Here is a 23105-nt window from a genome sequence, read left to right on the forward strand (position 1 = left end):
GCTTTAGGGTTATAATTAATAATTACATGTTGGCCCAAATTTTTTATAGAATTTATGAAGTATGTACAGTACTTTCCTAATCAATCATCACAATCGAACATCCCCAACTACCATAGTTACACCAAGACTTTTATTCCTGCAAGGCCCAACAAACCCCACAAAGAATGTGCAGGACTTGTAGAAACAAGTGAAGGACATTCAGGCCGAGATCTCACATCTTGAATTTGATGTCATGTATAAAGATTCTTTGTTTATTGATGGGAACTAGTGGTGACTGATGTGGATCTTGAATTTTCCTTTTTTGAAATGAGTAACACTAGTAGCCCCTTGAGTGAACCAAGCTGGAAAATAATTTTGGAAGAGGCCTTTTGTTTTTCCCCCTTTTCTTTCTCATTTTTTGTATGTGTTCTTTGATGAAAAAGGATCCATTTCCACTACATTATCTAAAGAATTATGTCTATAATATATACAATTTCAGCTAGATGTTGGCAAGGTGGAGGAGAGCATATTCCACATACGAATCTACTGCAAGAAAGGGCCAGGTGTGCTTATTGATCTGATGAAAGCTCTTGAATCTCTTCACCTAGATTTTCAAAATGCTAATCTCACATCATTTGATGGCTAGATTATCAAAATAGCCATTATTAAGGTACTGAAAATCCTGAGCTAACTTGTTTGTTTCTTAAATTGACGAGTTATTCGTTAGTTTCTTACAGCTTGGATTTTTTTGATTGTGTCTACAGATGAATAAATTTGGGGCAAAAATGGAGACTGAAGAAGTGAAACAAATAATTTAGGAGCTATAGAAAACTGCAATTTTGAAGTAGCATTTAATACACAAAATTCAAAAGCTTCTCTTTGATTTCATTACCAAAAGCAAAAATTAATTTGTAATAAATCCTATTTCCTTAATAAGGAAACTGCGAAATTGTGAAATTATACGTTCTTCCACCTTTCTTAAAGGATTGATAAATGCAATGAACAAAAATTCATATCTCGTAGTCCCTTCTTCATTGGTCATTTGATGGAGTAATTTAGTATAAGAATCTCTCACTTTTATGTATATATTTTATTAAGATTTAAATTGAATTAAAACTATGTTTCATATTAAAAAGTACAAGATGGATATGTTAATGGACATGGCTATCTTTGTTACAAATTGCACCATTGACTAAATTTCATTTTTACAATGAAATTTTTAGTATTTGGTGCATTTTGTCTAGAAATTAGCAAGCACCTATATTAATTTTTGGATACAATTGTTCAATTGTGTGTTGTCTTTGATGTTACACAAATGTCATATTAGTTATCAGATAGAGTCTATCGAGCTCAGTTGGTTAGCAAAGCAAAAGACAAAGTCTACTAAGCTCAGATGGTTAGCAAAGTGAATTACAGAATCTACCAAGCATTCCTGATAATTACACTATGGAAATAGTTTCTATCAAGCTCACTCGGACGTCAAAGGATTTTGTGGCAAAAGTTAGTTCCTACCGATCTCACAAGGTTAGCGAAGGGAAGACAGTGTTTACCAAGTTCACTCAGTCTTGAAAGGATTTTGCAGAATTTGCAGTGTTTACCGAGCTCTAGTTGGTTAACATTGGAAATCATTTATGAAGCAGTGTTTACTGAGCAAGGTCAGCCAATGAAGGATTTCATTAATTCTGAAAATTAAGATTAATTATTTCATGTAATGTTTGTAGCCGACTGATGTAATGATTATCAGTAATTATAAATTGTAAATGAGCCAACTTGACAATTTGTAAGGTATAAATAAAAGTTCAAGTTGTGAATTCTAAATTGTAAGGAATGAATGAGCATGCAAGTGAGTTGATTGTGTGAAGAGGAAAGTGTGAGAAAATTTTGAAGAAGGATCAGATATCTTTAAGGAGCAACAAAGTTGTATTTGATCAGAGAGGATCTAGTGAAGTATAAAAGAAATCTGTATCAGCAAAGATCAGTTGCATCTCATTCAGGTCAACTCATTGTTACTTTCTCACAATTGTAGCAGTGATTTTTAAATCTCTTAACAGAGTTGGTTTAATAGACAATTTTGTAAATCCTCTAACAAGGTGGATAGTTCCATTGAATTATTCTTAAGTCCTCGAGCAAGGCCACTCCTAGTAGGGTGAATAAATCCTCTAACAAGGTCACACCTAACAGTGTGTTTTGTAACCTTTAACAGGGTTGGCTCCTAACAGAGCTCACTTCAGAAGAGTGAAAATCAGTAGCTAGTTACTTAGCACTGGTTTTTCCTATATTGGGTTTCCATGTTAAATCTGGCATCTCTTGTATTGATGTTATTTATTTTATGCATGCATGTTAAATCTTTGTGAATGCTTAAAGATCAGTAATAAGTTAATATACATCTACCGAGTTACAACATTTTTCTATGTGGCTACCGAGGGACAATAGTAACTAGTTTTATAAGACATCTAAGGGATCTATGGATTATTTTTTGTAGTAACTAATTCACCCCCCCTCTCGGTTACTCCATCTATATTTCCAACAGTTGGTATCAGAGCTTTTGGTGCTTGCATGAAGGATTTCAAGGATCTAAGCTAAATATATGGATGTCTTACAAGAGGGAAATTCCAAGGCTTAACAAGGATAACTTTTCAGCATGGCAAGGTCTCATGAGACTCCATCTGGAGCTTCCATTGGAGATACAGGATTGAAATATCTTGATGAAGCATATGTAACTCCTTGTGGTACACTATCTGTCAATGGTATTACTAAGAAGAAGACTCATAACACCATGATGATAGATATTGCATTTGCCTTAAGCTATGAATAATTTGATGATGTCAAGGACTACAAAACTACCTTTGAAATGTGAAACAAGCTAAAAGATATCTATGGAGATGATGATAATGTGAGGAGAGACAAAGCAGAAAGTCTAAGAGGACAATTTGATCAGATGAGGATGAGAAAGGATGAAAACATTTCCAAATATGTTAAAAGAGTCAAAGTAGTCGTCAGTGCAATCAAGGCTTCTGGAGGAGACATTAAGGAGGAAATAGTTGTAAGTAAAGTTCTTAAAACATTACTTCCTATTTATGCAATTAGAGTTTCTGCAATTCAAGAAAGAAGATGTGAAGCAAATCATAAGATAAATTTAGAGGCCATAGTAGGAAGATTGACTACATTTGAGCTAGATAACTATGACAACTATGTTTTAGCTTCTAAGAACATTGAGTCAGCATTTGAAGCCAAGCTTTCACTCAAAGAAAAAGGCAAGAAGATAAAGGATTTTCAGTTAGAAAGTGAAGAAGAATCAGAACAGAGTTCTGATAGTGATCTTGAGGCGGTTGAAGCTCTGCTTGCAAGGAAATATTCTAGAGGCAAAGAGAAATACAAAGGTAAGGTTCCTCTAATCTATTTTTCATGTGAGGAAATTGGTCATATTACTGCTAGGTGCCCAAACAAGAAAAATAAGGATGAGAAGAAAGGTCACAAGTGCAATGGCAAGAAATATTTCAAATCATTCAAGGACAAAGGTAAGAAAACATGTTTCATGGCCAAGGATTCTAATGATTTTGATGATGGTGAAGATGAAATTGTTTACATTGCTATGAAAGATGAATCTAATAATGATGAGGAAGATAAAATGGAACTTATCTCTCATGTGAGCAAAAATGATACATGGATCATAGACAATGGTTGCTCTCATCATATGACTGGTGACAAAACAAAGTTTGAATATTTTGAAGACTATGATGGTGGTAGTGTGAGATTTGGTAATAATGACCCTTGTTGCATAAAAGGAAGAGGAAGAATCTTGCTAACCAAAGAGCTTGTATGTGATAATGCATATTAGGTTGAAGGACTAAAACACAATCTGTTGGGTGTAGCATAGCTAATCAATATTGGATTCAAAGTGGAATTCATGCATGGAAAAGTAAGACTATTGGATGACAAAAGAAAGCTGATTGGATCAAGCATACAAACAAAAGGTAACTTGTTCTATCTTGAACTTGGTGAATGTTCATGCTTTATTGCTCAAGATGAAGAAAGTTAGTTATGGCACAGAAGGTTATGTCATGTGAACTTTGATAATCTAGTGAAAATAAGAAAATTTAAGAAAGTAAGAGGCATTCCTAGTATAAAGAAACTTGATGTTGGTCTATGCAAGGATTGTTAGATTGGTAAGATGGAAAAGACTAGCTTTAAAAGTAAGAACTATCAGTCTAAACAAGTTTTCAAAATTGTGCATACTGATTTGTGTGGACCTATTGGAATTGAGAGCTATACTGGAGAAAAGTTTTTCATTCTTTTTGTTGATGAGTACATTAGAATGATGACTATCATGTATCTAAGAGAGAAGTCAGAAACATTTGAGAAGTTCAAATGGTATTTGGCCAGAGTAGAGAAAGAAACAGGAAAAAGACTGAAATGTTTGAGGTCAAACACAGGTGGTGAATTCATCTCCCATGAATTCAATAACTTTTGCATTGAAAAGGGAATCAAAAGATAGGTATCAACCCCTGGAACTCCCAAAAAAAATGGAATAGCTAAAAGGAGGAATAGATCCATCATGGACTGTGCAAGAACTTTACTGATTGAAAAGAGCATTGCTATCAAATATTGGAAGGAAGCTATCAACACTACAGTTCATACCTTGAACCGAGTACAACTGAAGAAGGACTCATTCAAAACCCCCTATGAGTTATGGTATGGCTATAAAATTATTGTAAGTTACCTAAAAGTATTTAGAAGCAAATGTTACATTTTGAAAGAATCTAGAAAAGGTAAATTTGATGTGAAGGGTGATGAAGGAATATTTTCGAGATATTCTTGCAAGAGTGAAACATATAAATGTTTGAATTTTTCTACTCACAAAGTCATAGAAAGTGCACATGTGAAAGTTGATGAATTTGCAGAAAGGACTGAAGAAGAAAGTAAAAAGGAACCAAAAGATTACAGGAGATTTGTTTTCATAGAATTTGATACATTGCTCAATACATCTATCAATTAGGAAACTTCCACTCCTGAGTCTTCAGTCACGAAGTTGCAACAAGTTCAATCTGAGTTGCGAGAACCTGAGTCACATTCAGATGCTACTAAGCCAATACCTATCGAGTTTGAAGGACTCGAGCAATAGTTAGATCAGCCAAAACAGCCAGAACTTGAAGTCAAAGTGCAAGAGGATGACAATGCAACTCATTCAAAAGGTAAGGAACCTATATTAGCCAAGTATGTCAGGAGACAACGTGCACTAGATCAGATTACTAGAGAAAAATTTGAAGGTACTATGACAAGAATATAGTTAAAAGGTACTTGTTTACTTGCTGATTTTAAACCTAGAAATGTCAAAGATGCATTAGAAAATGAAAGTTAGATTGAGGCTATGAATGAAGAGATAGAGAAAATAGAGAAGAACAAAACATGGACTCTTGTACCTAGGCCTAAAGATAAAAATGTGATTGGAACTAATTGGGTATTTAGAAATAAGTTGAATGAAGATTGTAAGACCTATTAAGAAACAAAGCTAGACTGGTATGTAAAGGCTACTCTCAAGAAGAAGGAATAGACTATGGAGAGACTTTTTCTCATGTTGCAAGATTGGAAGGTGTGAGGACCCTACTTGCATATGTTGCATACAAGCCCCTAGAGCATGGTATGGTCTTAAACAAGCCCCTAGAGCATGGTATGAAAGATTGCATAACTATCTTATTCATATTGGTTTTCAAAGAACTAATAATAACAGTAGCTTGTATATCAAGGAAGGACTAGATAACATGATTGTTTTGGTAGAAATATTTGTGGATGATACTTTGTTTATAAGAAATGATAATCTATACAAAGAATTTTCAAAGCAAATGAACAAAGAATTTGAGATGTCTATGTTTGGTGAGATTAAATTCTTTGTTGGTCTTCAAATTCAGCAGAGTAAGAATGGTATCTACATCACTCAATCTAAATATATCAAGGAGATACTCAAAAAGTTTGGCATGGAAGATTGTAAACCAGTTCGAACTCCTATGTGCATTGGACTAAAGCTTGCCAAGGATGATGAATCAAAAGAGGTAGATCAAATATTATATAGATCAATGATTGGAAAGTTGCAATATGTAGTTCATACAAGGCCAAATATTGCTCTTGTAGTTGGTATTATAGCAAGATTTTCAACAAAACGAAGAGAAAATCACATGATGGCAATCAAAAGGATCATGAGATACTTGAAAGATACTAAAGATTATGGATTATGGTACAAATTTGGAGGTAATCTAGACTTGAAAGTGTTTATTGATGTAGATTGGGTAGGAAACATTGATGACAGAAAGAGTACAAGTGGAAGAACATTCTTTCTTAGAAAAAGGTTGGTTTCTTGGACAAATAAAAAGCAAAATTGCACATCCCAATCCATAGCAGAAGCAGAGTATGTTGCAGCAATAGTAAACTATTGTAATATTCTTTGGTTCAAACAATTATTGGAAGGCATGAAGATAGAAATCAAAGAACCTATTGTTATGTTTTGTGACAATACAAGTGCAATCAACATGTCTAAAAATCTAGTGATGCATTCACAAACCAAGCACATTGCAATGAAGTATCACTTTGTCAGAGAATTGGTACAGGATAAAGAGATTAGATTGGAATATGGGGTAAGTGCACCAAGTTTTGGTGCGAAAAGGAGGGTATAAGTGGACACCTTTTTCCTGAAATCACCAATTTCTGGACTTCAACAAGAATTTGAAGATAGTTATGCTCAAAATTTTAAGATATGACAAAAACAAAAGTCATAGTCCTCTGAATCTAGTTTCTAAACTACTAATTTTTTTTTTAAATGGTTTAGTTTTAGGTCCTCAAAAAAGGGGGCCACAAAAAGTGGTACTATTTATTCCAGAAAAATATAACATAGTACAAAGTGTGGCCCCCCTAAAATTTTAACCTTTTTTTTGAAAATCTTTAATTGCTCTAGTCAAAAGTTACTTAACACTATGTAGTTTATCCCAAATTTTTTGGGTAATTTTATAATGTGTATTTTTTTTTTATGAATTTTTTAATCAGACACATCCCAAAAACATGAAATATCTGTGTGCTCCCCCTAGAAATGATTGAAAACTAATCTAAAATCAAAACTTCTTTTTTTCAAAGTGTGTAGAATGGAGTCTAGTTTCTAAAAAACTAAGTTTTTGCAAAAATCGATGAATGAGCTAAAATCTACAGCCTAATTAGTACATGTTGGTTTTTGACAAAAAAATGGACATACATTCAAAAGAAATTATAGATGAAAGGCTTGAAATAGTTCAAATAAAAAACAAATTATATGGTTGTGTAGCTAACACAGAGACCTACAATGTCATGTAACCTGATTTTATCGATGCTCAACCATGAGGAAACTAGAAGGAGAGCACACAAGAAAAATAATCATTTTTTGTATGTTTGCAGCAAAACACGTCTCAGACCAGTTTATAGACTCCAAAGCTTTGGGTTGGATCCCCATGGCAAAGCCAAACATTAGGCTTAGTAGAATGTAAAGTTTTAAATAGCGCGTCCGCCCTATAGTGCGTGCGCACTATAGCACGCATGCGCTATTTAAAGCCTTTTAAATTTATTTTTAAATAGCGCGTACGCACTTTGTAAATTTTTTTGAAAAGTGTGCACGTGCTTTAATGCATACGCACTATAGTGCGTACACGCTATGGCTTGGAACACCCAAGCCATAGTGCGTGCGCACTATAGTGCGTACGCACTATAGCACGTGCACGCTTTGCAAAACTAGAATGAGAAAAAAAGGTGTCATCTTTTTGCCACCACAACTTGGTGCACTTACCCTATGTCCATACAAAAGAAAAAATTGCTAACATATTCATCAAGCCATTGCTTAAGGATGCATTCTTGTATCTAAGAGGTAAGCTAGAGGTCATTCCCCTATCTGAAGCTCACTAAAATGAAGTTTTAGTGATGTATCAAAAGGAACAAAGTTGAAGATAATTCAATTGATGCAACATAATCAAGGGAACATTGCATATGAATCAGTACTCAAGGTACATTGTTACTCATTTGGTTTTTGTTGTCTTTGGCATGTGTTGTCAAAGAGGGAGAGTATACTGTCATATCTTTTTGAAATTTGAATTTTTTTGTGAAAAGTTTTTTGTTTGAAAAGAAGCTATGTAATTTCTTCATAGAGGAAGATTACTATATTTGAGAAGTTTTTGACATATAATCTAAGAGGGAGAAATATACTATCAAGAAAAGACTTGTTCTCAAATTTCATTCTGCTATGACATGTTGTGTTGCCATCAATGCCAAAGAGGAAGATTGTTGGATACAATTGTTCAATTATGTGTTTTCTTTGATGTTACACAAATGTCATATCAGTTATCAGATAGAGTCTACTGAGCTCAGTTGGTCAGCAAAGAAAAAGACAGAGTCTACCAAGCTCAAATGGTTAGCAAAGTGAATTATAGAGTCTACCGAGATTTCTTGATAGTTAAACTGTGGAAACAATTTCTACCAAGCTCACTTGGGCGTCGAAGGATTTTGTAGCAGAAGTCAGTTCCTACCGAGCTCACAAGGTCAGTGAAGGGAAGACAGTGTTTACCAAGTTCACTCGGTCTCCAAAGGATTTTGTAGAATTCACAGTGTTTACTAAGCTTCATTTGGTTAACACTAGAAATCATTTCTAGAGTAGTTTTTACTAAGCATGGTTGGCCAATGAAAGATTTCATTGTTTTGAGAAATTAAGTTTAATTGTTTCATGTAATATTTGTAGCCGACTGATGTAATGATTATTGGTAATTGTAAATTGTAAATGAGCCAACTTGACAATTTGTAAGGTATAAATAAAAGGTCAAGTTGTGAATTCTAAATTGTAAGGAATGAACAAGCATGCAAGTGAGTTGATTGTGTTAAGAGGAAAGTGTGAGAAAATTTTGAAGAAGGATCAAATATCCTTGAGGAGCAACAAAGTTGTATTCAATCAGAGAGGATCTAGTGAAGTAGAATCGAGATTTTTATCAGCAAAGATCAGTTGCATCTCATTTAGGTCAACTCATTGTTACTTTCTCACAATTGTAGTAGTGATTTCTAAATCTCTTAATAGAGTTGGTTTAACAACCATTTTTGTAAATCCTCTAACAAGGTGGACAATTATATTGAATTGTTCTTAAGTCCTCTAGCAAGGCCACTCCTAGCAGGGTGAATAAATTCTCTAACAAGGTCACACCTAATAGTGTGTTTTGTAACCTTTAATAGGGTTGTCTCCTAACAAGGCTCACTTCAGAAGAGTGAAAATCAGTAGCTAGTTACTTGGTGGTTTTTCCCATATTGGGTTTCCACATTAAATTTGGTGTCTCTTGTGTTGATGTTATTTCTTTTATGCATGCATGCTAAATATTTGTGATTGCTTAAAGATTAGTAATAAGTTAACATACATCTATCGAGTTACAACATTTTTTTTGTGTGGCTATCGAGTTATAGTAGTAACTAGTTTTATGAGACATCTAAGGGATCTGTGGATTTGTTTTTATGGTAACTGATTCACCCCCCTCTTAGTTACTCCATCTATATTTCCAACAATTAATAGCAAGGATTAAAATATTAATTTAATCTAATCGTGTTCATTTCATAATAAATAATAAATAACTTTACATAAGTTACAATAAAAAATAAACTCATTTAACATTTTTTAAAATATCATATTCAAAAATAATGTTACATAAGTTACAATAAAAAATAAACTCATTTAACATTTTTAAAAGTATCATATTTGAAGAATTAGTTTTTATATTTAGAAGATTATTAAATTTTTAGAAGAGAATCAAATATTTCATAATATAATATATATGTATAATCATGACAATTATTTAAATTTATTTTCTAATAAATAAAATAAATCTAATCACTTTTTCTAGTTACATATCTATTAAAAAAAATTATGAAAAAAATAACAGGAAGTTCCATTTTTAATATATTGATTTCATATAGCTAATAAAATAAATCTAAAATAGATATTTTGAAAGTGGAAACTTCACATAGAATTTTTTTTTAAATAGATATATTAGAAGCTTCAATATCATGGAGAACGCATCATAGTTATTTTAAGAAATATACTATTTGCATCTCCTTAATAAAAATTGGATAACTTACATAAGAAAAATAATATTTCATTTAACATTCAAGAAAATGTATCATAACTTAAGACTGTTGATGTATTTGAGAATTTCCTTGATCCAAATATATCCCTTGAATGCTTATCAAAATGGCTTTAATTTCACCGTCAATGAATTCATAGTTTATTTTATAACAATTATAATATCTCTTGCTTAACTTTACATTTTGAAAGTTTTTTTCTTCATGTATTGTCAAAGAGCCCTACACTTGTGGGTATGGATTTATGACTCCTTTTGACCCTTATGTATAGAGCCATGAGATTCACCCAAATTTTCTTTCATGTATATACAAATATGGCATGCTTTCAAAATGAAAATTATCTTCAACCTATGGAAGGACATAAATGATGTGTTGTTTTCTTTCTTTTTTATTGATGTTCATATTTCATTATGTGCCAAAGCTTGTATATGTAATAATGTGTGTTGTAGATTTAGGTACAACATCGCAAAGTGGCTTTTGAAGTTTCCCACTTACAAGAGTTACTTCAACATTAAGGCAATTTACCTTGTATAATTACTTACAAGAGTTACATCAACATTAAGGCTATGCACCTTGTATAATTACTAGAGATATCTTATATATTTTTTATATTAAATACAATTGTTTTCCACCCTTCCACCCTATGGTTAGTGTTTCATCCAAGTTTCTCTTCTCACCATTCGTATATGTCTTGTTCCTATCCCTCTTGTCAACAGTTTTGTGGGGGAACAGATTCCCCATGTCATTAAGCAACGCTTTGCAACCTTGTGGTGACTCTACTTCTAGGTGGCCCTCTATTGATGCAAGCCATTGTTGGTGGCTCAGCTTAGTTAGGATTTGGTGGAGATATTGGGTGGACAACCTCTTCCAAGTGGCTCCCTCAATTTTCTTTGCCCTGGAAGAATAATAAAGAAGAAGAAAATGTCAAATATAAGTGCTCTCTTTTGGATCCCAGTTTTGACCGAATTGATGTATATGAGAAGAAAGATGATCTAATCTGCCACCTTTTTGTACCACTACTCTAACAACTTACTATTTTTTTTTTTTATTCTTATTGTAGGGTTATGCCCAAGTTTTGATACTTTAGCTTTGTAGACTTTGCTCGGGTTACAAACTTTCATGGAGTGATTTCATATCCTCTGTTTTTTATTTTATTTATGTACTTAATCTTTTAATTCAATGTTAATGCCTAACTCATCAAATTTTATTTTTTTTAATCTTTTATTTATTTATTTATTTATTTTGAAGCAAGGGGGTAAAAACTCTATTGAAGATCAGAAAACAACATTACAAAGAAAGCAAGGGACTAAGGTCCCAAGGAAAAACAAAAGCATCAAACCATTACCATCATTTGTCACCATCCTCAACCCTATCCTCATCAAGAATATTCATTAAGTCAAGATGGATCTCCTGTGGAACCAACTCCCATTCCTCAATTCTCCATCCCTCAGCATGCTCTGAAGCCCATTTTGCCAAACAATCAGTTGCCCTATTCCATTCCCTTGGAATATGAACAAAAGTCACCATTTCCATCAAAGAACTAACCCGTAAATTTTTTTGCACGGCCCTAGCCAATTGTTAGCTAACATCATCCACTTTCTATTCAATAAGCAAATTGATCAAAACTTGAGAATCAAACTCACAAACTATCCTTCACCACCCTAAAGCATGAGCTCTCTCAAGAGCAACCAGAATAGCCAACCCTTCCACCAGGTTGATGGTCTGTATTCCTTCATATATTTTTTCATCTTTTCATTATCATAAGATACAAGTTTATTTTATAACAATTCAAAACTCTCTTGCTCAACTTTACATTTTGAAAGTGTTTTGTTTTCTTTATCTTTTCACAATCATGAGATATAGTTACAAGTACCACCTCATATATATTTTTAACTGTACATCGATTATTATTTTTTATCTAATAAAAAGGTGATATATCCTAAGAAATATCTCTCATCATATATCCTACCAAAATATTTACATAGATTGTAGTTACAAATGTAAACTTTGTTTGTTCAATTTATATTATGTCAATTCTACCTTTTAAAAAAAAACTCTTTCATTTGTTTATTGATAAGAATAGTTGGTTTGTATGCTCTTTATATTGATATTATAAGAATTATATATAGATTTTCTTCTTATTTTTAAATATTCATCTTATATATAATAATTTGTACTAAAATTATTATTAGAAATCTAAGATAATTTTTTATTAATAAATAAAAACATAAAATACACTTAAATAAGCCATATATATAAACATGAAATAAACCATTTCAATGATACAGTTCTATAATATTGTTTTTGCACTTGAACATATTATCATTTGTACATGACATAAACCATGTCGATAATGCAATTTTATCAATGTTGTGATGTGTACGTTGTCTACCATTTCCTCACAAGGAAAGTAAGATTCGGTTTGTCCATCTTTATAAATCATGCATGCATGTCTGGAATTTGATGGTCGTATTGGCCGTTTTCCCACTTCTAAGCTGTATATGACGGGCTGAAAATTTGTTGGACCGTATTGATTGACATGTTAATTTTTTATAAAACCGTCAATATGATATTTAATTTTATTATTAAACTGTCAAAATTTGTTATAAGCAATAACAATTGAAATATTAGTATGCAAAATATAAACATAGAAACTTTCTTAAGTTAACATATATTACTAATTTATAATTGCTTTCTTATATTATTTTATATAACATATAAATTTAGAAATTTCCAGATACAAAAATTTTGTAAATATACCAATTTATACTTAGATGTTGATTAAATATTAAAATTTACAAGAACTATTAAATTATTAAAAATTTACAAGAACACGTTGGCGAGTTTTAAACTGCAAACATCATATCAGATGGCAAATACTTCCAACGTGGCCCTACGATATCTGAGAAGAGCAACGTGCCAAAAAGAACTGACTTTTCGAGGGCTCTAAATATTTGCAATGTAATCAACGTGACATATATTAATGGCCCACATTTGCCAAGTGCTCCACGTGCTAATGAGCAAAACAGCTCTCGTCTCTGACATGACCAATGTTGTATAAGACATTTTTTTTTAAATAAATGAATGTTTATTATAATTATAAATTATAATGGATCAAACTCTTTAGAAGTTGGATTTTCATGTGACAATTTTTCAACATTCGGAAATGTGCATCTTCCTTCCATTATTTGATTCCATGAATGGTGGTAGGTAATATGGCTGTATTAGTAATCGAATTCATTTCGCCATGTTCATGGTTTTGTTATAAAAAATTATATTGCAAATGACATTAAAGTATGTGTTTCTTATTGAAAACATTTTTATTGTTTGGATTGGATAATGTATGTTTTTGGATTAAATAAATTTTATTGTAATCATTATGATGAATTTCATGTGAAAGCTTAGTTAATTGTTGGAAGATTCAAGTTGGTCTAAAACTTTAAAAACACGTTGTGATCAGAATATTATTAGAAAAATAAATAGAATCTCAAATATATATTCATTAGAAAAAAAGAAAGAGGAAAAAAAAAGGCATTGTGTCTAATGTTGAGAGGGGCTTCCACCTTTCGTAAGGACATGCTTTATTGGTCATAGTATTAGACGAAGAATCACTCCTTGAGTCTTGACAATTTAAAGCTTTGGTGTTTTTTAAAAGAGGAAATATTTAGAAGTAGCTTTGCAAGTTTTTAATTTATTTTCAAATTGAAAGACCAAATAGAAAAAAATATATGTTTGAACCAAATTTATGAACATCGAAAATAAAATGCAAAAAACTTTAACTATTGACTTTAGTAAACTAAAACTATATCTAGCTCAAGAAGGCTATGTTTCTTTTGCAATGTGATTACTTTAAGAAGAGGATGAGAATCCCACCTCTAAAGGAGCGGAAAATGAAGACCATCAAGATGGAGAGCCAACCATAATTCCGTCTCACATTAAAGAAGACACAAAAAAGAAAAGCCCACATAAAGTTACACAAATTCTCCTTCACATTAAATTTATCTTCCTCCTACGAACTCTTGAAAAAGAGGAAGAAGAAAATTAAATGTGTCAAGCCCTCACTATGGCCATCAGAACACACACCACCAAAACAGGGACAATGACAATCCTAAGACCTATACGAATCCCTAACCATGAAAAATTATTGACTAGAATGAGCCCTTGAAAACTATCCGTAAAAGACTAGCCACCATAAAACATAGTACCATTGTCCTTACTAGCTAAATTTGATAGCCCAATTGTGAAAAAACTACAACTTTGTAGTGTTAGAAACTTCCATCACAACCCAAAAATGAAGAGAGAGAAAACTCAACACTGGAAATCAAAATAAGCATCATCTTCAAATTTATTACAAGGAGAAGAGAATTACTACTAAACCATTTTTAAGTGTCATAGTTTACCCTTAAGGTACCAGCATTAAAGACCAACAAAACCCATATAGACTAATGAGCAATTTCACACACTTAGCCTATAGGCTTTCATTACTATGTGTCAATGCCATTATAGAGTACATGAGAAAAAATATATTTAATACCCCCCTCTAAGAGTTGAAGGAAAATCTTAGGAATAGCCTTTAAAGATAACACGAGATTTGTAGCCACTGATGAGGATGGGAATGACCCATGCATCAGTCAACACGTATAATGTTTTAGGATATAGCCCAAGGAAACCATAGAATGATAAGAGAAAAAAAAATGTTTCACAAGCACCACTTCCCAACCACCATAGTTGTACCAAGACTTTTATTCCTACAAGGCCTAACAAGCCCCACAAAGAATATGCCACCAACATAGCCCACCATACCATTGATTACCACAAAAGAATGATTTCATCTGGCAAAATATCTAACACATAAGTCCAAATGAGTACTCAACACAAGTGTCATTAATATTTTATTTAGATTTTCTTAGGAAAATTCCCTAAAAACAAGCCCAAACAAGTGAGAAACTACTGAATCATCATTGTTAGCAAAAGGAAGAAAAAACCACACTATAAGATATCACAAAATAGTATGAAAATGTAAAAATTCTTATGCATCTCGACCATCCTCATCCAAAGGAAATGTGTGCCAAAGAAGAAGAACATGTTAGCTTGTGGTGGCTGATCAAGAGAGTATTGTGCACTGACCATGAATCCTCCCCAAGGTTTAGGGTTTGGGCTATGTTATCTTGTGGGTATTGATCAAGAAAAAAGTTAGGGGCTATTTTTCTAGCTATTTTTTTGAGGGCCGACATGTTATGATTATTCTAACCCTAATTTTGTAAGCAGTAAAAATATTACACTATAAAATGGCTTAAGGTTATAAATTTTAGAAGGCGTAATGAGATAGTAGTTTCTTGCAATAGTATTGATTCTAAGGAATTGTGGATTGTAATTAGATTTTTATCACTAAATAATAAGAATATTTAACTTATTATTTGGTGGACGTAGCCCATGGATTGGGTGAACCATGTTAAATATTTGTGTCTTGTGTTCTCTTCTATGTACTTCATTATTTTCTGATCTTGATTATATTTGCATGTAATTTTTATTTATATCCCTTTAGTCCTAAGAGTTTGATTCCTCAAAAAAAGGAATTCCAACCAAACAATGTGATACAAGAGCATCTTAGGTTCAAAGCAATCTTGCATCAACCAAAAAAAATTTATGTTTTCTATTGTTTTTTTTTTTTCTAGGTTGTACAACTTGACAAATCAATTCAGTGAGTCATCATATCTTTGAGTTAGCATTTGTAATCAATGTTGAAACTCCAAAATTATTGTGCATAAATCTGCTACTACATTTCTCTAGACACTTGATAAGATCTTCCTCCTTTAATTCCTCTATTGTATCAAAACTTACAGAGCTACTATTTTTGTTGTTACCCAACCTTTATGATAATTGAGGAAAATTATCACATGCTTTCCCATCGAGGAAATCCATACTACAACTATCATTTACTTTCATCTTCAAAGATAAGTAGCATCCTTTATATCCAAGCTCTCCCTTCTTATCCCATACATCTAAATTATTGAGATCTATAAAGCCACTTCGAAAAAGAAACCCTAAAATCCAAAACCTAACTCTAGATGAAAATGGTGGCAAGTAGAAATCATGAAGAAAAATCATAAAGTATTCTTTTAAAGCCCAATAAACACTTTGACTAAAGGTTGTTTATAACTACAATTTATCATTCAAACCCAATGCCCAGGTTCACATAAAAAGGAAAAAAAAATGAGTCACTTCGAAAAAAAATGCCTATAACATAGATGCTAGCAAGGTTCACTTTCAATAAGGGACATGAACATATAATCACTTGAAAACTAGGTACACATGACATGTGAGAACTAGATTACATGACATTCTCATGTACTAATGGAAATCCAAACCCTAACAAATTTAGCTAATTCAAGATTGGACTTGATTAACACAATCAATGGAAACCCCACCTAGAATAGCTATGTCAGCATGGTCATGGGTGAAAGACCACTTTACATCATGACCTTATATCAAGTTTTCTTAGCCTCGTTTCACTACCTGATACTTGACTATATGCCAAGTTGTAAGAGTTCATAAATGACTTCTTTTATATGGAATTTGTCCTCTCTGTGTTTTCAACAATGTTAGAGATAACAATAATGATGTCATTGACTGCTTTGTTAAATATTTATAGATTTGGTACAAATTTAGCCAAGCATCATTTAGTGAAGGAACCACAAATTAAGAGTCATTACACTGCAGTTTTGGAGAATCATGCTGATAGAGCTATTTTAGGTAGCTTTTCCAAATAAAATCTCATATTGGAACTTTTGAAATCTATCAGGCAACAATTTTAATTTTGGCAATTAAAACTATTAATAAAAAATTATATTTTTCTAATAATTAAAATAATCAATATTAATTGTCTATTTTATTAAATAAAAGTACAAAAAGTAGAATATATAATATAAGATTTGTTAATATCTAAAATAATAAATAAAATAAAATATCATCTTTTTTTTTATTAATTTAAATTTTCCTAAAAATTATGCATAAATCTTGTCATGTGTTAAACTTCTACCAATTAATATAGGGCAAGATATACAAATAACCATAAATTTGAGAAGACTCGCCTATTGATTAGTATTTGACATATTTGTATGAATGAAGTTCAAATTGGATTTTTAATTATCAGTATTTTGGTAGTTATCTATTTAGTAAGTGTCAAGTATCAATTTTCCATTCAATATATTGATTACTACTAAAAATGGAATAACTACTGCAAGTACTGATATTCAAGATTTATGAGTTTGTGTTTCAAGGCCCTTTGAATAGACCTAAGATATTTTGTTAGAAACAACTTGTCACCTAGTAATATCTACTTGTGCTTTAGATTGTGATAATTTTTTGATTTGCTATGTGGTATGATTTTAAGCTCAAATTAGTCCTCTGAAGAATCTTGTAACTATTTTGATTTCAATTTTAGAAAGTAATTGTTGCATCAATGGTTGGTTTTTTTAGGTGCACTAACCTTTAGTTTCCTTTCTTTCTAAACATTTTGATTAAGATTTAATGGCTTTGTATGCAGAATGTTTCATTACCATCTCTGTGATTGACATCAAAAGTGGATTATGATTGACACTTGGTTTATTTGAGCTAACTTTGACAAGAATTATGTTCTTACAAATTAGGGCCTTTAAGGAGTGTTACTCTAATTTTCTCTTCTTATTACATCTGTAGGTTTGCGATTATGTGGAGATATTATGGCAGTCAATCATCAAAATATTTTTTAGACCTTTTTTGGGATGAAGGAGTGTTTAATGTCCAAGATTGAATAGAAACATGTGGGAAGGGTTCACTCGACAATTCTCAAAATATTAAACCATCAACTAAGCAGCTAAAAAACATGAAAGGACACTTGGGGAAGTTAATTTTTTTTAAACTGATAGTTTGTCACTTGCAATCATTATGTTTCCTATGAACAAGGTAATGAGTGTTGAAGCTTTAAAAGGAAAATCATTCTTGCCTCAATACAACCATGACAAATGGAAAGGAAGACAAGAAGGTTTTGTCTTAGAGGCATTCTTCAATGTGACAATGAAGAATAATGGACTTGATACTACCTATAAAATTGAGAAGCAAGATAGTGCATGGTGGTTTTCCTTGAAATTTTCACCAGTCAAGAAATTTGAGATACCTTTCATTTTCTTGTTTCTTAAGTTATTGGACCCATCTACCATGACAAGAATTTTTGGTAATGTAATCTATCTATTGAGCAACTCTATTTTTTATGTCATGTCTATAGGAGCCAAGAAGGGCCTTTGATTGAGGCAAATGATGCACATAGTAAGAATTACTGGGATAATTTCTTCAATTTTATACAGTTGGGCATATAGGTATTTAAGTTAGTCCATGCACAAAATATCCTATAAGTTATTCTCTTGCACCTCCTATAGTGCAAGTGCTAGTTGTAGTGTTCTAATCAAACTCATTTTTCCAAGTTTTATGACTAGAGGCTCACAAGAGTCTAATGGAAATGATGCAAACTATTTAAATTTAAAATAATTAGATTTTAAAAATATTATTTAAACAATTCAATAAAAAATAAAGTATTTATCTTGTAAATTAATTAATAAGTGTCTTTCTATCCTTTTTCACTTGGAGTTGTAGCACGCCCATAGAATAAGTTGAGGGATATGAAGACTTTGAATTTTTAAATATTTTTTGATTTATCAAAAATATAAAAAATTAAATTAGAAGCCTTATATACATACATATGTAGATACATAGTTAGTTAGTTAGTTAGTAAGTTAATTAGTTAGGTAGTTAGTTAGTTAGAGTTTTAATTATTAAATATTTTTATTAAAATATTTTTATTTAAGTTATATGTGGTTAATCATTTAAATAACGTCAAAGTAATAAGAAATGAATTATTGACTTTGTTTTTAAAGTATTTTAACTTTTTAATAATATATGAGTCAACATACTAATAAATTGTGAACTTCTCAATCTAAAAGATTTTTAATTCCACTCTATTTGAAATTAATAAATAATAATTAAATCTAATTATAACAAATTATTATTTTATATAAATAATTAGAACAATTACATAATAAAAATTACAAATATTTTTTAAATTATAAAAATTTATATAACTTATAATGTTCTTATTATTTTTTATTAAGATAATATTCTTATAAGGCCACATTGAATCTATGAGTCTTATTAGATTGAAGTAAAACATCTAACTTAAGAGATTAAAATAAATAAAAATCTTTAATAATTAATTATTATAAAACATTAATTTAATAATTAAAAAATTGAAATGAAAAAAATGTTTTGAATAATTAATTAATTACACGTGTTAGCTATAACAAAAACTAGGAAAAGTATAAATAATGACAATTAAATTCAACTCAACAATTATGTGTAAAGTTTTTGTTAATATATATATATATATAATTTATTAATTTAAATATTAAATATACAGACATCTATCTTGTGTGCATATATTTACCGTTCCTATTTACGTCTGCGGTGGGGGACGTCATGAACAACAATTATAAACAAAACAATACGATCTTACTTTACCAAACTAACTTCGTTTTGAAGTCGCAAAGAACCGAAGATAAGATAATAATGGGGCTGTTATTATTAACTACGAGAAAATCGGGAGGATGTGAGATGTATTAAACTAAGACAAGTTGAAGCGAGAATTTAATTTAAACAAATATGAATTAGTTGCAGAGGAAAAGGATGTTTCATCCCACCAAGTCCAATGACAAATTTCCTGATTTTTTAATGCTCAAATCACAGGATAAAAAGCGGGTATGTTGTTGGCAAAGCAGCCAAATATTTTCTTGGTGAGTTGTTTTCACATCTCAAAGGAAACCCTACGTCTCAGTCCATTTTCACAATCATTTCAATGGAATCTCACAGATCAGGAGAAAATAGTAACTCATTTCTGGATTTCGATAGCATGGTGGAATCCATGGAAGAAGATAGCGGACTTCTGTTCACAGATCTTGACTGTGTCGCAGAGCATGGCTGGACCTCCTTTGCCTCAGACGATTTGTGGACCTCTCAAGACTTGCCTGCAAAGCCGAATCTTGAGACCCCAGCCACTGAAAGCCCCTCCGAGCAGGCCTATTATGCCTTCGGTTCGAGTCCTGGGGGAGGTAAAAGCAGTGGCGATAGGGTCAAATGTGGATATTCTTCCGAGGACACGGAGAATTTGAATGAGGCCGAAGACAAAGGATCGGTCAAATCGAATCAGTCTGCTCGTTCTTCCGAGTGCAGGACTTTGATCTCCGAGAGAAGGCGGCGCGGCCGTTTGAACGAGCGGCTTTACGCTCTGCGATCTCTTGTTCCTAAAATCACTAAGGTATTTCATTACAGGCCATAGGTTTTCACAGTCTGGTAAATTGTCAAATTTTTAAGAGTTTTTGGACAATTATGTTTAGTTTTATAGATTGTGACTCTCATTTTGTTCAATCTTTTGTCTGATGAGATCCCGAATATTTGCTGAACTCGGAATAGAATCACAGCATCATTCTTTCTATGATACATTCAGTGGTTTTTTATCTTAATAGATGATTTAGCTGACTGATTACACTTTAACGAATTGAATTGCAATCTTTCGATGTCAGTATTTTGTCAAATACAAACTTATTGAAAGTAATAAATATTTAAACTTTATCGGATAATTTTCCAAAATCATAAAGGACAGGTAACGAGTACCTGCTACGTCTATAAAGTATAAACCTGTTTGATAAATACGAAAACAAGAATGATGTCAAACGTAAAGGATTAAAATACAATTTTATCCCAAAGCTTTACAGATTTATTTTGATGTACTCATTTTCACAAAAAAAATATTTTAAATTTTAGAAGTTAGAATACAAATTTTTTGGCTTTACAGATTTATTTTGTTGCATTTCATTTTCTTGAAATCTTATCAAATCGAGAGATCTAATTCAAAGTTTGTTATTTTTGTGCTTAGATGGATAAGGCGTCAATAGTAGGGGACGCAATCAGCTATGTGCAGGACTTGCAGAAACAAGTGAAGGACATTCAGGCCGAGATCTCACAGCTTGAATCTGATGTCATGTATAAAGATTCTCCGTTTATTGACGGGAATTCAGTGGTGACTGATGTGGATCTTGAATTTGTCTCTTTAGAAATGAGTAGCACTAGTAGCCCGCTGAGCGAACCAGGCCGGAAAATAATTCTGGAAGTAAGCGGACTTTCGTTTTTCCCCCTTCTCTTTTTCATTTTTCGTATTTGCGTTCTTCGATGGAAAAGGATCCATTTCCGCTGCATTATCTAAAGAATTCTGTCTATAATATGTACGATTTCAGCTGGATGTTGCCAAGGTGGAGGAGAGCATATTCCACATACGGATCTACTGCAAGAAAGGGCCAGGTGTGCTTATTGATCTGACGAAAGCTCTTGAATCCCTTCACCTGGATTTTCAGAATGCCAATCTCACGTCATTTGACGGCCAGATTATCAAAACAGCCATTATTAAGGTACTCAAAATCCTGATCTAACTTGTCTGTTGCTTAATTTGACGGGCTATTCGTGAGTTTCTTACGGCTTGGATTTTTTTGATTGTGTCTACAGATGAATAAATTTGGGGCAGAAATGGAGACCGAAGAAGTGAAACAAATAATTTTGGGAGCTGCAGCAAACTACGGTTTTGAAGCAGCATTTAACACACGGAGTTCAAAAGCTTCTCTTTGATTTCGTTACCAGAAGTGGAAATTAATTTGTAATGAATCCTATTTCCTCAACAAGGAAACTGTGAAATTGTAAAATTATGTGTTCTTACATCTTTTTTAAAAGGACTGCTGAATGCAACGAATAGAAATTCATATCTCGTATTCCCTTCTTCAGTGGCCATTTGATGGAATATTTAACTATAAGAATCTCTCACTTTTATGTATATATTTTATTTAAGATTTAAATTGAATCAAAACTATGTTTCATATTAAAAAGTCCAGGATGATATATTAATAGCAATGGTCAAAATATTAATTTAATCTAATAATAACAAATCAATAACTTTACATTAGTTAGAATAAAAAATAAACACATTGTCAAAGAGCCCAACACTTGTGGGTATGGATTCATGATTTCGTTTGACACTTATGGGTAGAGTCATTCTCATGTCACATGACTTGCTAGGAGATTCACCCAAATTTTCTTTCATGTTTACCTATGACATGCTTTCAAAATGAAAATTATCTTCAATCTATTGAAGGACATAAATGATGTGTTGTTTTCTTGCTACTTTATTAAGTTCATTTTTCATTATATGCCAAAGCTTGTATATGTAATAATGTGGTGTTACATATTTAGATACAAGATAGCAAAGTTGCTCTTAAAGTTTCCCACTTATAAGAGTTACTTCAATATTAGGGCTATGCACCATGTATAATTACTACAATTATCAAGTATATACTTTTTTTAAAAAAATTTACAATTGTTCACCACCTTGCGGTTAGTGTTTTGTCCAAGGTTCTCTTCCCACCATTTGTGTATGTCTTGTTCATATCCCTCTTGTCGACATTTTTGTGGAGGAAGAGATTGCCCATGTCGTTAAGCAACGCTTTGCCACCTCATGGTGACTCTACTTCTAGGTGGCCCTCTATTGACTCAATTCACTACTGGTAGCTCAAGTTAGTTAGGATTTGGTGGCCAACCTCTTCCAAGTGACTCCCCAATTTTTCTTGGCAATTTCTCCGCCCAAGAAGAATAATAAAGAAGAGGAAAATATCAAATATAGGTGCTCTCTTTTGGATCCCAATTTTGACCATAGTGATGTATGTGAGAAGGATGATCTAGATCTACCGCCTTTTGCTACCACTATTCAACTTACTGGTTTTTATTTTGGTTCTTATTGTAGGGTTATGCCCAATTTTTTATACCTTATCTTTGTAGACTTTTCTCATGTAACCTTTCATGGAGTGATTTCATATCCTATGTTTTTTTTTTTTTTTATGCATTTAATCTTTTAATTTCAAGTTAATGGCTAACTTATCAAA

General features: G+C 32.0%; 1 protein-coding gene across 1 annotated transcript; it reads left to right on the plus strand.

Annotated features, from left to right (window-relative positions):
* The first annotated feature begins 19648 nt into the window (after positions 1-19648).
* Positions 19649-21949, plus strand: LOC149566248 (transcription factor bHLH35-like). Its single transcript, XM_089817370.1, has 4 exons — positions 19649-20440; positions 21059-21292; positions 21417-21587; positions 21682-21949. Exons 1-4 carry the CDS (start codon positions 19982-19984, stop codon positions 21799-21801), a joined length of 984 nt encoding a protein of 327 aa, XP_089673496.1. The 5' UTR covers positions 19649-19981; the 3' UTR covers positions 21802-21949.
* The last annotated feature ends 1156 nt before the right edge of the window (positions 21950-23105 follow it).

Source organism: Cupressus sempervirens, chromosome 3 (assembly GCF_028749045.1).
Source record: "Cupressus sempervirens isolate cs-2001-9-10 chromosome 3, ASM2874904v1, whole genome shotgun sequence".
NCBI lineage: Eukaryota > Viridiplantae > Streptophyta > Pinopsida > Cupressales > Cupressaceae > Cupressus > Cupressus sempervirens.

Coding starts and splice junctions, on each gene's coding strand:
- LOC149566248 (XM_089817370.1), top strand. CDS start 19,982: ATGGAATCTCACAGATCAGGAGAAAATAGTAACTCATTTCTGGATTTC. Junction 21,293..21,416: donor GCCGGAAAATAATTCTGGAA/GTAAGCGGACTT, acceptor GTACGATTTCAG/CTGGATGTTGCCAAGGTGGA. Junction 21,588..21,681: donor TCAAAACAGCCATTATTAAG/GTACTCAAAATC, acceptor TTGTGTCTACAG/ATGAATAAATTTGGGGCAGA.